The sequence below is a fragment of the Herpailurus yagouaroundi genome, unplaced genomic scaffold (genome assembly GCF_014898765.1).
Source record: "Herpailurus yagouaroundi ecotype Mexico unplaced genomic scaffold, PumYag 200, whole genome shotgun sequence".
Lineage (NCBI taxonomy): Eukaryota > Metazoa > Chordata > Mammalia > Carnivora > Felidae > Herpailurus > Herpailurus yagouaroundi.
In genome coordinates, this window is record NW_024412431.1 from 5,483,898 (window position 1) to 5,501,706 (window position 17,809).

General features: G+C 42.8%; 1 protein-coding gene across 4 annotated transcripts in view; it reads right to left on the reverse strand.

Moving 5' to 3' along the window:
• LOC121014097 (adhesion G protein-coupled receptor E2-like) overlaps positions 1–17,809 on the reverse strand; it is an 87,797-nt gene that overhangs the window by 4,891 nt on the left and 65,097 nt on the right. Inside the window, exons 2-13 of one of the 4 annotated variants that reach the window (XM_040450143.1) lie at positions 17,442–17,492; positions 17,055–17,177; positions 15,114–15,269; positions 10,341–10,487; positions 10,075–10,121; positions 9,875–9,952; positions 9,286–9,463; positions 5,438–5,545; positions 5,030–5,250; positions 4,659–4,838; positions 808–1,002; positions 286–521 (exon numbers count right to left, since the gene is read on the reverse strand). In XM_040450143.1, the coding sequence (XP_040306077.1) occupies positions 286–521; positions 808–1,002; positions 4,659–4,838; positions 5,030–5,250; positions 5,438–5,545; positions 9,286–9,463; positions 9,875–9,952; positions 10,075–10,121; positions 10,341–10,487; positions 15,114–15,269; positions 17,055–17,177; positions 17,442–17,492 (1,720 nt within the window). Of the gene's footprint in view, positions 1–285; positions 522–807; positions 1,006–4,658; positions 4,839–5,029; positions 5,251–5,437; positions 5,546–9,285; positions 9,464–9,874; positions 9,953–10,074; positions 10,122–10,340; positions 10,488–15,113; positions 15,270–17,054; positions 17,178–17,441; positions 17,493–17,809 lie in introns of all 4 variants that reach the window. The other 3 variants (XM_040450142.1, XM_040450144.1, XM_040450145.1) reach the window with 3 other exon arrangements.

A 17,809-nucleotide genomic window follows, 5' to 3' on the forward strand; every position in this document is an offset into this window, starting at 1 on the left:
AGAGATGAGAAGTGAGTCAAGAGAACATTGGCCTTTGTGGATAAAGAATCACTAGAATGTATAACATGTAATGATTAAATACTTCATAATGAACATTTAACATAATTAAATCTTAAGGACTTAAGAACAGTTCAAGGAACACAAAATTCCACCAGAGAGATGTCTTTGGAGTGGTCACTGACCTTTCCTCTGCCTATCATGTTCGGGGGAAATTAAATCGCTATTGGTTCTATGATGGCCACAGTTGTGCTGGAGAAGATAGGGGCAGTGGGAATTGGCACTTACCTGGTGGGTGTCCCATAAAGGGAAGGTCTGGATGCAGCAGAAATGGCCACGATTAGAGCCGGGACTCCATAGCCCACAGGGAACATGAGTCTCTTCATGAACCTGCTCACACTGGAGTAGTTGACCACCGTCAGGTTGCGTGCCGTGAGGAAGAGGTGTAGACCGTCCAACAGCATCCAGGTGAAGGAGGCCAGGTAGAGATAGTGTAAGGCCCCCGCGATGATGGCGCACAGCAGCTGGGGGAGGAGGAAGGAGTCACCAGGAGGGACTGTCAGGGAGGAGGGTGGCCCCAGGACCCCTCCCACACCTTGCCAGCGGGGAGAACTCGTATATATGTATATAGGGTCGAGTTGTTGAGAGAGGATTGTGTTCTGCTTCATCAGTCAACGTGAAATAGGCTATTTACCCCTCCAGCCTCCCTGTCGCCCAACGATATTGTGTTAAGGTATCAGTGCAGCAGGGCTCCACGAACTGAGCATCCCGTGGCTCAGGGCAGGGGGTCCTCTGGGACAGTGTCAGTACCTTGATCTTGGTCTGGTCGATGGCCGTGAGGAAGAGCAGGTGGGCCAGGAAGAGGCAGATCGAGAGCTGCAGGTGGAGCGAGGTGCTGGTGTTCTGGATGGCTTTGCACAGGAGGAAGGTGAGGGCTGCCAGGAGGAGGCACAGCAGAGAGAGGCCCAGCCCCATGTAGGTGATGACAGCCAGCACGGGATCCTCCTGCTCAGACCCGTGAATGAGATCACAGTCACCTCTTTAAAAACATAGACTAGAATGGTAAAACTTAAGCACACTGATAGTAATGTTGCAAAATGGAACTTTTGGAACTCTCATACACTCCTGTGTGAGAATGTAAAAGGTAACAACTACTTTGGAATGGAGTTTGGGAGTTCTTTTTATAAAGTTGAACATCCAGTAATGTTAAACACACACTTACCATAGGACTCAGCAACTCCATTTCTGGGTATTTACCAAGAGAAATGAAAATGAATGTCCATAAGACCAATGTTTACGCATTTTCATAACAGCTCTATTCATAATAGCCCAAACTGGAAGAAATGCAAATGCCCATTAATTGGAGAACAGTTTGCAGTATAAAACAATCTGTGGTATAGTAATATGTTGGGATGCTATATAGCAATAAAAAGGAATGAATTATGTTTACACTCAGTAATATGAGAGAGTCTCATAGAATGTTGAGCCGAAGAGCCAGGAACAAAAGAGAACAATTCCATTCTACTGAATGACTCTAGGACAGTCAAAATAAACTATAGCAACAAAATGAGATCTGTGGTTTCCTGGGGTTTGGGATGGGAGCACTGAGAGACTCCTGAGGGGCTTTCGGAGGTTACGGAAAAGTTCTATCAGCTCAGTGACCTTTAGAGCATGGGTTTTTTACAACTGTTAAAACTTACAAAGTGTATGCTTATAATCGGATTTCTATTGCAAATATATCGTATTCCAATAACGTCAGTTAAAAAAATGAGTTACTTGAGTGTGTGATGCTAGAAGTAAAGCTTGTATAAACGCAGCTGTACCTATGTGATAGGATAACCCTCCTTGAAGACATCAAGCCATTGAACCTACTAGGGTTGTATTTCGATGCTGAAATTTGTGTATCACTATGTTTATTAGTTTTACAGGTTGCTCTCCTGGAAATGATGCTTCAGTCCTACCCATCCCAGTGACCCGAGAGCACCTTCATGAGTAGTTGTACCAGGTCAGCTAGAAAATAATCATATTCTTGGGCTGGGAAAAATAACACAGACCACAAAGACACAGACAATTATCTGTTTCCCCCACTCCCCTCCCATCTCTCCCCATTGCTAAGGATTCATTACAAATTGTAGTACTTACCACGTTTTAAAGGAAATCCTTGTTTGAAAGAAAAAGTCAATTGTTTTGGTATTGAAAATGGTGGCCCAAAGGTTGCATGTGCACATGTGCTCACATGTACATGCATGCACACACACACACACACACACACACCTGTTCTTGGAAATAATTCAAATACCACAAATGTAATAAAACCAAAACTGCCATTTCCACTTTCTCTAAAACTAGGGAATAATTGGAAGAGAAGCTAAAATCAGAGAAGATTGACTAGAAGTATACATTGGAGGAAACCAGAATAATCTGTCATGATTACAATTGTGGGAATGATGTAGGCAGGAGTTTCCATCCACCAGTTGGTTTAAAGAAGTTTGGCTCTGGTTGTGGAGGAAAACGGGTTTTCCTGACATTTAATTTTGCTTAGATAAATTTTTATTTTTTTTTAATGTTTATTTATTTCTGAGACAGAGAGAGGCAGAGCATGAGTGGGGGAGGGGCAGAGAGAGAGGGAGACACAGAATCCGAAACAGACTCCAGGCTCTGAGCCATCCACCCAGAGCCCGACAGGGGGCTCGAACTCACGGACCACGAGATCATGACCTGAGCCGAAGTCGGACGCTCAACCAACTGAGCCACCCAGGCACCCCTAGATAAATTTTTAAAAGTTACATAAAAATCACAAAACCCTGAACATGTTTTTACATAAATATCTTGGAAATAACTCCCCTAGGAAACACCATCTGCCTTAATCATAAGTGATCAAAAGGATCTATACAACATATCACAAAAAGATAAAAAGGAACAAACACAAGATCTATACAAAATATCACAAAAAAATTAAATGGAACAAACACAAAATCTATACAGAATATCACAAAAAAGGAGAAAGAGAGTAAAAAATTTAAGTAAGGAATACTCACCAAATAATTGTTAACATGGGCAGATAAAAGTTGTGACATTATTTACTCTGAATCAAAGCATGTAAGGAAGCTCTTGCCTTTATAAGCAAGAAATGAAAGCAGAGATACAAGGCCTCAGAGAAGAGAGATCTTGTGAAGTTGTGCATTAGAAAAACACAGTAAAGAAGTGGAAGAAAAAAAACCCCTGCAGTAATGAAGACAAAATTTGAAGAGCTCATATTAAGAATGGACCCTACTGAAGTGCAGTTTAAGAGATAGAACAGGAATGAAAAAAATGGGCAAAATTAAATTAATATAAAGAAAGAGGCAAAAGGAAATCAGAAGAACAAGAAATACGAGAGCAAGGTAAATGAGAGCCACAACATGCAGAGTTGGTCTTCAATGGAGAAAACCAAATCAATGAAGAGAACAAATGTTGGAACGTATATTTCAAGGCGTATTTTCTTTTTTTTTTTTTCAACGTTTATTTATTTTTGGGACAGAGAGAGACAGAGCATGAACGGGGGAGGGGCAGAGAGAGAGGGAGACACAGAATCGGAAACAGGCTCCAGGCTCCGAGCCATCAGCCCAGAGCCTGACGCGGGGCTCGAACTCATGGACCACGAGATCGTGACCTGGCTGAAGTCGGACGCTTAACCGACTGCGCCACCCAGGCGCCCCAAGGCATATTTTCAAAAATGAAAGAAGAGTCAAATCTAAACACTTAAAAGAAACACTTTGAATGGTTGGGTGGGGGGATTAGCCAAGAATGACTGTATCGTTACCCAACTTTAAAATGTAAAGGAATCCACTGGGTGGCTACTGATATATGGCAATATTATATGTGTGTATTAAATGTATGTATCTCAAAGTTAGAACTATTACTCTGACATAGCAATGCTATTGCAACTTTGCAGAAACTGAAGCTTGCAAAAAATGTTTGTCGTTGGAGATTTGCTAAAGTATGGAACATCCACAGAATGGAAAGCTGTGTAATTTAAAGATGAATGGTCAAGTTCTTTGTGTACTGATACAGAATCTCATAAGTATTTGAAATGGAAAAAATGCCTAAGAATGAATATGTAGGCAATGCCTGGAGTGAAAATAAAATTACACATTATATGTATTTGCTTGTTTATACAGAAAATATCTCTAAAAGTGCTCAGAAGAAACTGAGATTTCTTCTAAGAAGAACCCTGATCACTGGGGGCCATGGGCGGGAAAGAGACTTTTCAATGTTACTCCTTCAACCATGTGAATATTTTTCATCTCTTCAGAAATGTAACTGGGAAAACTTGTACACCACATTTCCTTGCTGAAATGGCAGGAGGAAACACGCTGTTTTGGGGGTGCTGTTTGAATTGGTCTGGATTCCCATCAGGCCTGGCCATTTAGTTAAAAGAGTTCCCATTTTGATCTGCCTGCTGTCACCTGGGAGGATCTCAATTCCTGGTGCCACCACCTACCCCGCCTCCCCCACCCCAGAAGGAGTAACCCTGTCACCCGGCCAGGAAAGAACGATGGTTTGGTCCTTGATGCTGATCTCCCTGGGTCCCTTCTGACCTCTCCCATCACATCCTTTCCTTTCTGGTTGCCTGTAGTCTCTAGCATCCTTGTCTCCATGGCCTCTCTCAGGGATCTCACCTGAATGTGGCCGTGGGCCATGAGGACAGCAAAGCTGCTGAGGTGGGAGCACTGGCAGGTGGTGCTGGCATCTCCAGTGGCTGCCATCCTGCAGCCCGTGGTGGACCAATGACCACATCCATCCTGACTGTGCTCCCAGAAGACACAGAACACCTTCTGCGTTGGCCCAGGTGTCACCGACTGTAGGAAGAGAGCGTCGGTGTGAGCTGGAGACTCTTATCCAAAGCTGGTTTGCAAAGGACTTTCCTGGGGGAAGGAGGCGCCTATGGAGGAGGCCCCCAGGACACAAAGGGTGATCTCGACAGTGAGGCTGAGCCCCGGACCCAGACCAGTTCCTTGCCCAGCCACAGCCCCATTCCACCAGGACTCACGTGGTGGGAGAAGATGAAGGTGACGGGGGAGCCGAGGTTCTGGGTGTCCTTGTTGCTCACAAAGGCAGAGACGACATCTGAGAGCAGGACAGGGGAGCCTCCTGCCAGGAAGTCCCTGTGTTCACGCAGAACTGTCTGCTGCTTAGAGTCCAGGACCAGGGGCGCCTCAGCCAGTAACTTGCTCATCCCTGGAGTGGAGACGAGGCCCACCACAGAAGGACCTGCAGGACAAGGCCAAGATTGACATGTCAGGGTCGCTGCCAGGGCCCCTTTCTCCTCAAATGGACTCTCCCCTGTAGCCCCGCCCACCCTACACTTTCCTTTAATCTTTAATTCTGTGTCACATCCTGGCTGTGTGGTCCCATCGCAAGGTCTCAGGGGCCTTCCCTTCCCCACTGCAGTCATTACCCAAGTCATTGGATTCCTGTGCCACATCCCACTTCAGCTGCATCTTTGCCTGGCTCTGGCCCAAGGTGACATCCCCGATTCCTTGGTCCTGCACCGTCAGAGACAGTCCTGTAGTGGTGGCAATGGCATGAGGGATGGGAGAAGTCAGGCTACTGCTTGCAGTATTGGAATTAGATCTTTTTGGTATGCTGATAAACCACATGAATTTTAAGTATGAAATAAGAGTGATGTGGCTGTTTAATACTGTTATTTGAGCATTTACAAAATGTTTATTCATTGAGAGAGAGAGAGAGAGAGAGAGAGAGCAGGGGAGGGGCAGAGGAGGAGGGCAGAGAATCCCAAATAGGCTCCATGCTGTTAGCACAGAGCCCAACATGGGGCTTGATCTCACAAGCCGAAAGATCACGACCTGAGCTGAAATCAGAGTCAGACTCTTAACAAGCCACCCAGGCATCCTTTGACTATTTTTAAAAGCTGAAAACCAAAATGTTTCCAAAGATTGCACTTTTTTAGAAAATTTTCTACTGAATTTGCATAATCTCAAGGAAAGGAAGAAACTGCTAACAGACAAGGCAAGGCTTTTGTTGAGATGACAATTCTAACTCTGTGGGTAGTAAGCTCTGTAGTAGTAAGGAATTCCCTGAGCTTGCACCCATGGGTTAACAAGGCAGGGTGAAGTTGCCCAGTGCGGAGCTAATTAGCAAAAGAAAGGTGCCTTGTTGACCCTGAGGTAGCATGCTTTGTCTGTCTTGTCCCCTAGGCAAGTTAAGATAAACAGACTGGCGCCTCATGCCTGCTGTAAACAACTGGCACCAGGACTTTGTTTTTTATTGACCCAAACCCCTAACACCACATATCTTCAAAACCCCCTTTCCCTCACTCCCATGAGTTAATGTTCACGGTTTCACTGTCTCTTCCTGCACGTCCATCACGCTTGTAAGCCTTCTGATCCTAATAAAAATGGAGCAAGGACCCTTACTCAGCACTCTTGTCTCCTCCCCGGACACTAGTCTCTCTCACATTTTAATCCTGCATCCGCTTTCTTGCTGGACAAGAGAGAACTCCAGACCCGGAGTCTACGACATAACTAAATCACAGATGCTCCAAATTTGAATATAAACAACATTGCTGTTAAATCTGATGTAGGTATTTGCCACTCGAAGTCTGACAAGGTCTGGTGTCCAGACTATATAAAGAGTTCTTACAACTCAATAATAAGACAAATAACCCAATTAAAAAACCCAAAGATGAGCTCGAGCCCCACTTGGAGCTCTAAGCTGACAGTGCAGAGCCTGGGTGGGATTCTCTCTCTCTCCCTCTCTTTCTGCCCCTTGCTCACTCACACCCTCTCTCTCTAAAAAAAGGTTTTAAAAAATAAATAAAATAAAAAACCCAAAGAATGCAAAAATACTAATTCAAAGGGATACATGCACCCTAACGTTTATAGCAGCATCGTCTACAGTAGCCGAAGTATGGAAAGAGTCCAAACATCTACCAACTGATAAATGGATAAAGAATAGGTGTCACACACACACACACACACACACACACACACACACACACACGAACATTAGTCAGCATAAAAAAAGAATGAAATCTTGCCATTTGCAACGAGGTAGATGGAGCTAGAGTGTACTATGCTAAGCAAAATAAGGCAGTCAGAGAAAGACAAATACCATACGGTTTCACTCATAGGTGGAACTTAAGAAACAAAACAGATGTTCATAGGGGAAAAAAAGAGAGAGGCAAACCAAGAAACAGACCCTTAACTATAACGAACAAACTGGTGGTTACCAGAGGGGAGGTGGGGGGGGGGGATGGGTGAAATAGGTGATGAGGGTTCAGGAAGGCACTTGTGATGAGCACCAGATATTGTATGGAAGTGTTGAATAACTAAATGGTACACCTGAAACTAATATTACACTGTATGTTAAATAACTGGAATTTAAATAAAAGCTTTAAAAAATGGGCAAAAGACTTGAATAGGCATTTCTCTAGAGAAGATATATAAAATGCCAGTAAGTACATGAAAATATCCTTAACATCATTAGTTACTAGGTAAGTGAAAATGAAAACCAGAATGAAATACCATTTCGCACCTGCTAGGATGGCTATAATATCACCTGCCCTCCCAAATAGCAAGTGTTTGCAACGATGTGGAGAAATTAGAATGCTTATCCATTGCTGGAGGGAATGTAAATGGTCCAGCCACTTTGGAAAGCAGCCTGGAAATTTCTCAGAATATTAAATGTAGAGTTACTAGATGACCCAGCAATGCCACCGTCAGATATCTACCCCAAAGAAAGGAAAACATACGTTCGCACGATTTGTCTGTGAGTGTTAATTCATAGTAGCCTCAAAGCAGAAAACCTAAATGTCCATCAACTGATAGAAAGATAAATAAATGTACATAACCTTATGAAGGCATGCCATTTGTCAATCAAATGGAATGAAATACTGATATAAGCTACAACATGGCTGAACTTCAAGATGTATGCTGAGTGAAAGAATCCAATAACGTAAGGTCATAGATTGTATGATTCCATTTATATGAAATGTCCAGAATAGGCGATCCATAGACACAGAAAGCAGGTTGGTGGCTGCCAGGGGCTGGGGGTTGCGGGGAATGTGGAGTGACTGCTCATGCATATGGGGTTTCTTTTTGGTGTGATGAAAATGTCTAAGATTATTTCATGGTAATGGTTGCACACCTTTGTGAATATGCCCAAAACATTGAATTATACACTTCAAATGTATATTATACACATTCAAGTGTATATTATACACTTCAAATGTATATTATACACATTATATACAAATGTAAATTATACACTTCAAATTTATGTTGGGTAAATTACATCTCAGTAACACTGTTGAAAAACACCTGATTGAGGTAAGTCTTCCTGGTAATTGCCATCTACATATGGTGAAATGCTTTCTTTGAGCCCCAGATAAAACCATGAATAAAATGATTGCAATTCTTTCCAAATGCATGCAAAAGGAGTCCACAAAGATGGAAAGATATTAAACAATGACCAGGCTATTTGAGGATGCAGGAATCAGAATCAAATATTTGTGGCCAGCTTTTAATTCTCTTTGCCATCTCCTGGGTAGTATGGATGCTGAAAAATCTGGGAAAAACTGCATAGAAATAAGCATGCGTTTCAACAGTGAAACCATTGGTACAATATTATTTAAGGGTATACTTAAAATTAGATCAGATAATATTATGTAATTTTCAACTTTTCAAGATTAATTGCATTTTCTTCATTTCCTGGTAGTGTTGAGTTTATTTTTGGATACCTTATTTTTATGAACCTCATTGTTGCAATTTTCTGTTGTAATTATATAAACGATGTAATGATAGACTTACTGATATTTGTATATGCTTCTTTTTACTTATCCTTTAAAAAATCTGAAACTTTTGTGCTTAAAACAAATAAAAGACTGAGTTCCACAGGAGTTTATTTTATGATAGGAGAATATTTTCTGAATTATTTTAATTTTTTTTTCAACGTTTTTTATTTATTTTTGGGACAGAGAGAGACAGAGCATGAACGGGGGAGGGGCAGAGAGAGGGAGATGCAGAATCGGAAACAGGCTCCAGGCTCCGAGCCATCAGCCCAGAGCCTGACGCGGGGCTCGAACTCCCGGACTGCGAGATCGTGACCTGGCTGAAGTCGGACGCTTAACCGACTGCGCCACCCAGGCGCCCCATGAATTATTTTAAATAAAATCCTGAGATGTGAGTGTGGCCACTTGGCTCCAGTGGGACAGTCTCTAGGAAGAGGGGAGAGTGAGAAGGTGAACAGAAGGAGCAGGAGCCTGAAGCATACTCAGATACTTACCTGTGCCTGCAGGAGCATGCGTGGTCAGTGGCCCATTGGGCAGCAACTTGCCCAACACTCTCAGGACATCCTCCAGGCCAACGAGCAGGTGAGTGGCCACACAGTGCTTCTCTGAGGGGGCCAATGTCTCCAGGTCCCCTGGGGTCTCCAGCAGCTCATCTACTTCCTGCATGACGTCCTGGGGGATGGGACAAAGAGCCAGTGGGCAATGGATCAAATGGGTTGCATGAAGACCTGGCCATTCAGCCCAAGAGAACGGACCCTAGACATTGGGTATTTGGAGGGTAACAATGGCACTGAATTAGATTCCTTGGATCGTCCTTGTTGCTTAGATCTCAGCCACTTAGAGGTCAACCTGGGTCAGAAAGATGAAGGATGACATAAGTCCAGAGCCCAGAACCAGCCAATAGGGAAACAAATTAGTGCACCTGGGTGTCTTTAAAAGTGCTTCTAGATAGCCTTCTCTCCACCATGGGTGAGGGACCAGTTGCAGTGCCAACTACATAAGAGCTTGTCTACATCTCTACCAAAGTGACCCAGGTCTCTATGGGATTCCCACACCTGGCCTCTTTCCTGGTTCTGACTTTACCTGGATGGTGTTCTTGGCCAAAGCTGGCTTGAAGTCTTGGGATAACTGCTGGACCTTGTCAAAGAAGCGGGAGAGACTCTGGGGAAAGGGGACATGGGAGCAGGTCAGAGAGCCTGAAGTGGGAGTTTGGGGAGAGGGTGGACACAAGATGGTTGCTGAAGATCTTTCTGCTTCTAGTCTTCTGCTGAGGCTCCACTCACCTGGCTGTTGACTCCAGAAGGTGATGTCCATGAGGGGAAGGGGACGTCTGCAGGGAAAAGAGGCAGAAGCAACACTAATGTGTGTGTGTGTGTGTGTGTGTGTGTGTGCCTGCATATACATGCAGAATGCATGTATGTGCATGGTTTCTGTTTTGTGAAGGCATGTGTTCACACAGATGTTCATGTGCAAGAGTGTGTGCGCACACACATGCACATGCATCCGTGTGCATCTGTGTGTATGCATGTGTGTGTGTTGGACTATATACCTTCACAGATGGTGAAGTTCAGACCATGTAGAGGCCTGGATCTGGCCACCCAGTCATGGTGACAGTAGCATTTGTAGCTGCCCTTCACATTGATGCAGTGGGTGGTGTTGTGGCATTGGTGTTTTCCGGAGCTGCATTCGTCCACATCTAGAGACACAAAAGAGAAGGATCAGTCCCCTGTCCAGGCCTTGCTCAGGCCTCTCCTATACTCAGTAAGTCCAGCCTTACTACCTTCCATCATCTTTTTCAAGGTCAGGCATCGAAGATTCCATCATAAGTTCAATGGACGGATACCATCTGGTGATAGCACTCTCTACTCAACCACCACCTCAGACAGAGCAGGGGTTGGCAAACCATGGCCCACAGACAAATCCAGCTGTTGCCTATTTCTGTAAAGGATTTTTTTAAGTGGCTAGGAAAAAAAATCAAAGGAAGAGCTGTTTTTTTTGACCCATGAAAATTATATGAAATTAAAATTTTAGTTTCCATACATAAAATTTTATTGGAATGTAGCCACTCCTATTCATTTATGTGTTGTCTGTCTGCTTTCACACTATAATGGCAGAGTTGAGTAGTTGTGATAGGGACCTTGTGGCCCAAAAAACTCAAGATATTTATGATGTGGCCCTTCGCATAAGGAGTTGGCTGGCCTCTACATTCAAGCAAGGTTGCCAAGATGAGAACTTTGTGTGTGTATGTGTGATATTCAGATCAGAGCTGCTTGTGAGTGTGGTAGAGAGAATAATGGCCCCTTCAAAGACATCCAAGTCCTTATTCCTGGAGCCTATGATCATGTTATCTTTCATCCAAAAGAAAATTTTGAACTTGGTGATTAAGTCTCTTGTTGGGGGATTATCCTGATGATATGGGTGTACTTAACATAATCACAAAGGTTCTTATAAAAGGGAGGGAAAAGGTCAGAGAGGAGAGGAGATGATGCATATGATGTTGACTTTGAAGAGAGAAAAAGGAGCCTTGAACCAAGGAATGAAGGAATTTTCCAGAAGCCAGAAAAGGCAAGGAAACAGATTCTCCCCTAGAGCTTCTAGAAGGAACCACTTAAAACTTCTAACCTTCAACACAGTAAGAGAATATATTATACTGTTTTAAACTACTAAGTTTGTTATATTAGTAATAAGAAATTAATACAGTGATTCACCCAGGAGCCTGGGAATCACTTCCAGCCAAGTGATGTTGGTATCTGCCCTTCGCATTGCTGCAGGAGTCTGATGGGTAATCGGGAGGTATGCATAGTCAGCTCCAAAAGCCTCTAACCCCACTGGCTAATGTCACCCCTCACTTTTCTGTGGCTCCAGCTCTACCCTTCAGGGCTCTGGGCGTACACACACTTCAGCATTGCCTATAGCCTGTTGGGTGGGTGGTAGACCTATTCTAAATGCCACACCCAGAAGGAACTTGCTTTGGCCCCAGAATATCTCAGGCATCCCTGCTATCTCCCCACCCAAGGGAAGTTCCTTCTCAGAGCAGTTTGTGGTTGAAAAATGAGGAAGGCATGTGATTGTGGTCACAGCATTGAGTAAATGTGACTGTCCTCAAATCCACTTGGCTGTAAACTTATCTTTCCGTCTTTTCTAATTAGAAGAGAAATTTGATCCTCTTTTGTTAACTTAGAAACCAGGAGAGTGGAGCTAGGACAGTACTTGATACAGCTTTTTCTGTTTGTAACCTAGACAGTGGGGTAGGAGATGCTTCTCTCAATTTAAGGTCAGAGATTTTTCTACTTTAGGGATGGTGAGTAGCTTACAAACAGCATCATGCTCCCAGTAAGGCTGACGTTTAAAAGTGATCCCATTTCATGTAAAAATTTTTTAATTATTATTATTTTTTTTTTTGAGAAAGAATGAGAAACAGAGAGAGATCACCTATGAGAATGAGTGAGTGGGGGAGGAGCAGAGAAAGACAGAATTTTAAGCAGGTTCCATGCCCAACACAGAGCCTGATGCGGGGCTTGATCTCACTATTGTGAGATTGTGACCTGAGCCTAAATCAAGAGTTGGACACTTAACTTTACCCAGGTGCCCTGAAAGTTGAACCATTTCAGAGCAAATACATTGCTGTCACATTTTAATATGAAATGATTTGAATCATTGAATATTAAATTCAACGTTGAATTTAGTTTGCTTTTCTCTTTGTGGATACTAAACATCCCTTGTCTCTTAGTCATTTCTGATACTTTCAAACATGGGTCAAACAACTGTGTAAATACAAAATGGCCAGTGTGAAAATTAATAATGGATTGAAAAGTCCTCAGTTAATATAAGTCTATGAAGCTTTCCTTAAAAGTGTATTTTACACAGTTTTATAAGATAAACAACTTAATATTCAGGTTTAAAAAAAAGTTAAAAAAAAAAAAAACTTAATCTCTTCAAGGGTAGATAAGGAAACCAAGACCAGAGATTGTAAAAACTTAGCCAAAATCAAGGCCAAGTGACAAGACCAAGGTGTGACCACAGCTCACACCTTGTGTGATGATGAACTCTTTCCAGTTTTTCACTTACCTGTTATTTCCAGAACACCTTCTATGTGCTAGGCACTGGGGTACAGTGGTGAGAAACACATTGTTTTCCCAAGACGTGGATGGTTTGCCAAGAGTGACTATTGACTTATATTGTATTTGTATGTTGATCTGTTTGCTTACTGGAGTAAAAACTCCAGGAGACACAGCCTGTGCTTTATTTAGTGTTGGAGTCACAGTGCCTGGCATAGAGCTAAGAGCAATGGTAGGCAATCAAATCACACCAATGATGAAATTATTGTCTAAATACTACCACAAAGTAGTATTTACTTTTTGGACCAGTGCTTGAAAAGTTTTAAGATGAAAATATATGTATGGCAACATGCTTGAAATTAAGAAAAAGGAAGATGGGGGACAAACAAAGCCATTGGCATACTATAAGTACCATCCCGTGGCATATTTTTCTATTTAAAACAACTAGGGAAGAATTCTAGTTTATCAAGAGATATCTCATTTAGCTCTATTTTTAATCATTCCAATTGGAAACAACCCAAATGGGTGAATGGATAAACCAATTCTATACAATAGAATATTACTTAGCAATAAAAAGGAATGAACTAGTCATCATAATTAACATTGGAACTCTGAAGAAATATCTATATCTGAGCTCCATGCCAGGAGTGGTTCAGAACATCTCAGGTAGGGAGGGATCCCAGGCATCTCTATTTAAAAAAAATTTTTTTTAAATGTTTATTTTTGACACAGAGAGAGACAGAGAATGAGTGGGGGAGGGGCAGAGAGAGAGAGAGGGTGACACAGAATCCGAAGCAGGCTCCAGGCTCTGAGCTGTCAGCGCAGAGCCCGACGCGGGGCTTGAACTCACAGACTGCGATATCATGACCTGAGCCCAAGTCGGACGCTCAACCGACTAAGCCACCCAGGCACCCTGGAATCTCTATTTTTTAGAATACAGGGTGATTCTACAGAAAGCCAGAAATGAAAGTTACTATACGCATCCCTCTAAAACAATGATCTGTGGAGGTGCTTGGGTGTCTCAGTCGGTTAAGCGTCCAACTTCAGCTCAGGTAATAATCTCGCAGTTCAGGAGTTTGAGCCCCGCATTGGGCTCTGTGCTGACAGCTCAGAGTCTGGAGCCTGCTTCAGATTCTGTGTCTCCCTGTCTCTCTGCCCTACCCCCACTTGCGCTCTGTCTCTCAAAAATGAATAAATGTTGAAAAAATAATAACACAACGATCTGTGGACGAACCTGTGACATGTGAATCTAGAAGTAACTTTACGCAGTTGTATTATTAGCCAAACTCCAGATCTGGATAAATAGATCCAGATAAAGAAAACAGTCATTGTAAATGCAAAATAACTGTAGCCAATTTTCTTTCTGGAAAATAGACGTATCAAAAGCGGAGGGAAAAGGAATGTGCTATTGATACACAAAACAATTTGGATAAACCTCCAAAAACATGACACTGAGTAGATGAAATCTGACTTACAAGGCTACATATTGTATTACTGCATTTATATGACATTTTCTTTTTTTTTTTTTTAATTTTTTTTTCTTAACGTTTATTTATTTTTGAGACAGAGAGAGACAGAGCATGAATGCGGGAGGGTCAGAGAGAGAGGGAGACACAGAATCTGAAACAGGCTCCAGGCTCTGAGCTGTCAACACAGAGCACGACGCGGGGCTCGAACTCACGGACGTGAGATCACAACCTGGGCCGAAGTCGGACACCCAACCAACTGAGCCACCCAGGCGCCCCTATATGACATTTTCAAAAGACAGTGCTGCAGGTGGAAAAAATATCTGTATGTGAGGGGTTGCCAGGGCAAGTGGCGTAGTGCCTATAAAGAAACAGGATGAAGGAATGTTTTGGAATAATGTAATTAATTGTTTTGGATCCTGAATGTAGTGGTGGTAACCCAGATCTGTACTTATGTTAAAATTCATAGAACTGTCCACCAAAAAGAAAAACAAGTTGATAAAAAAGGGCTCCGAAGCTTATTATTGTATGGCTATCCTGTAATATGTGAAACTCTTCTCCATTAATGGAAGTCATCCATTTCCAAGCCTTAACTATCGTATACAATGTTGCAATAAAGAATTTTCTAGATATACCTTCACAGGGCATTGTAAGTCTGGACAAGGACAAGAAATGGGAGGAAGGAGCCCATGAGAGACCCAAGAATGCTCTCTTCTGGACTCTCAGACCTATGGAATAATTGACAGGATGAGGTTGGTCGTGGGCATGGGGGAAATGTGTGACACAGAAGCCACTTACCTTGACAAGTGTTCTCTTTCTCGCTTTGGAATTTGGTGCCTCCTGAAAGGAGCTCGTGCCCAGGGGCACACTCACAGTAGTAACTCCCCTCCACGTTGTGACAATGTGCAAGGCTTCCACAAGACATGTATAAAGGTGGACCACACTCGTTGATATCTGGAACACAAGTGAGAACTTCTAACAACGTCCAAAATTCTGGTAGGATAGGTAGCAACCAGATTCAGATGATTTGACCCCTTGCATTTTCTTTCTGAACAAAATAACATGTTTATGGGAGAAAACTGGGAAATCAGAAAACTCCAATGACATTTAAATATCCCACCACCGAGACTGCAACAGTTTTTTAAAAATGGAGAACAGTGTAATAAATCCACATGTATCTGTCACCCACCATTACTGATTATGAAAAGAACACTATTACATTTTCATCAATTTCCTGTGGACTCAGAACACAGCTTTTGGAATATACAAATTCTTCCGGGGTTTTAGAATATTTTATGCCTACTTTTCCACATCAAAACAAGAAATAATTTTAATGCCTATAGATGTTCTATAGTAGGGATATATCATATTTTATCCAACTCTTGACCAACTGGACAGATATCAGAATGCAACAGTTTGAACCATGGGCCCAGCTTCTTCCTCTTCCTTTGGACAAATGGTTTCACCTCTCAAGGCTCAGTTTCCTCATTTATAAAATGGTGCCAACATTGACTTTCTCAAGGGGCTGATTTGAACTTCTTCAGGGACGGCGTTTCTTTGAGAGATTTGTGGAATTCAAATTAACCCTATCTGAATTCCAGCTCTATGACCATCTGTGTGAGTGTGAACAAAGCACCTCTCAAAGTCTCAGCTTCCTTATCTACAAATCAGAAGTAATAACAGTATCCATTCATCTGGTTATTATGTAGTTCAAATTAATTTGAATTTCGGAAATAGTGCTTTACAAATGGCAAATGGCCATCCGGCTTGAGGTTGCATGTGGATATTTTTGGATGGAGGAACTGAGATTATGGCTTATAGGGAGTTCCCGGCAAGTTAGCTCTAGGGTTGGTGGAACATTCAGAATCTCTGTTGGCTGCATGGTCCTTCCTGACCTCCTCCTTCAACAGGCTGCCTCTGTCTTTGACCAATTAACAGCCAACAACAACCACAACAGCAAATGTATTGGCTTCTTCTGAAGTGCGATGCACTGTTCTAAGTGTTTGACATGTGTTAATTTATCATTTACGTATTTTTTTCTTGAGGTGACATTCACATACCAAAACCAACTGTTTTGAAGTGAACAATTCACTGGCATGTATCGCATTCACAATGTTGTGCAACCACTCCCTCTCTCTAGTTCCAGAACATTTTTATGACACCAAAAGAAAACCCCTTTAGGTAAAGGGGATTAATAGTACAGTTCTCATGATGAGCACTGAATAATGATATATAGACTTGTTGAATCACTAACTTGTACACCTGAAACTAATATCACACTGTCTGTTAACTATGATGGGATTAAAATAAAAAAATTAAAAGTAAAGAACTCCCTTTCCCATTTAAGTGGTCACTTCCCATTCTTCCCGCCCCCAGCACCTGACAACCGCCAATTTGCTTTCTGTCTCTATGGATTCCATTTATATGTCGATTTAAAACACGTAACTAAATGGGTTGATATTATCATTGTCCCTGATTTACAGAGAAGGAAATTGAGGCCCTGCTTGGTCTTGCACAGCTGATCAGTAAAAAATCTGGAATTCAGATAGTCCAGCTCCAAATCCTCAGCTTTTAACACTATACTCCTTGACCATGAGGCCTGATTGCCTGTCTCTTGGCTTCTCTCTCCTGCCCTGGACAATGAAATGAAGTGCTGCTTCAAGGGCTGAGGAGTCTGTGATGACTCCTCTAAGGACCCCCTCTGTGATGACCCCCTCTACGATCTCTCAGTCTCTTTACCTGTACAGACCTCCGAGGAGGTGCTAAAGATGACCTTTCCAGAGAGTGAAGTGAATCCAGGATCACAGCGGCAGGAGCTGGCATTGGTACAGTGGGCATTCCGTGGGCACCGAGCACAGGGAGCTGTGGGGGAATGGACATATGGGTTTGAAGGCTCTCAGAAGATGCCAACTCCCAGTGGGGCATAAGGAGATGGAGGGAGGAGAAGAAAGCAATGCTTGTTTTCATACAAGGAATTGTCCTTGGTAATGGACTGGAAGTCTGGGGGAGAAGCAGGGTCAACTTCTCAAAGCCTAAGAAGAGCACTCCCGAGAAAAAGCCCTTGCTAGTGCAACGTCCCTTCCCTCAGCTTCAGGTAATGGGTAGAGTCTGTTTGAGCACACTCACCTCCATCCTTGTGGGCAATAGCTCCCAAAGGTATTAGCAGGACACAGAGCCCTAGAACACAGAAAGAAGGTAAATATGGCTGAGGAATGAAATCCAAACCTCCCACACAAATAGGTGCTACAACCTGGTTAAGGTGACTCTCCCCTATTGCCCCATGGCTTCTAAAGCATCCCAGTGTTTCCTTCTGGACAGGTTCCTAGACTTTCCCACAGGACCTAGGGGGTGCATGTTTTCCCTTTTATCTTCCAGAAGGCTCCTGAGGAATTGATAGCAGTAAATTTTTAGTATAGGAATCAAAATCTACACAAATGGAAAATAACAGGCACACATATTAGAACGTCAATTCCCATCAATTTTACGAGATACAT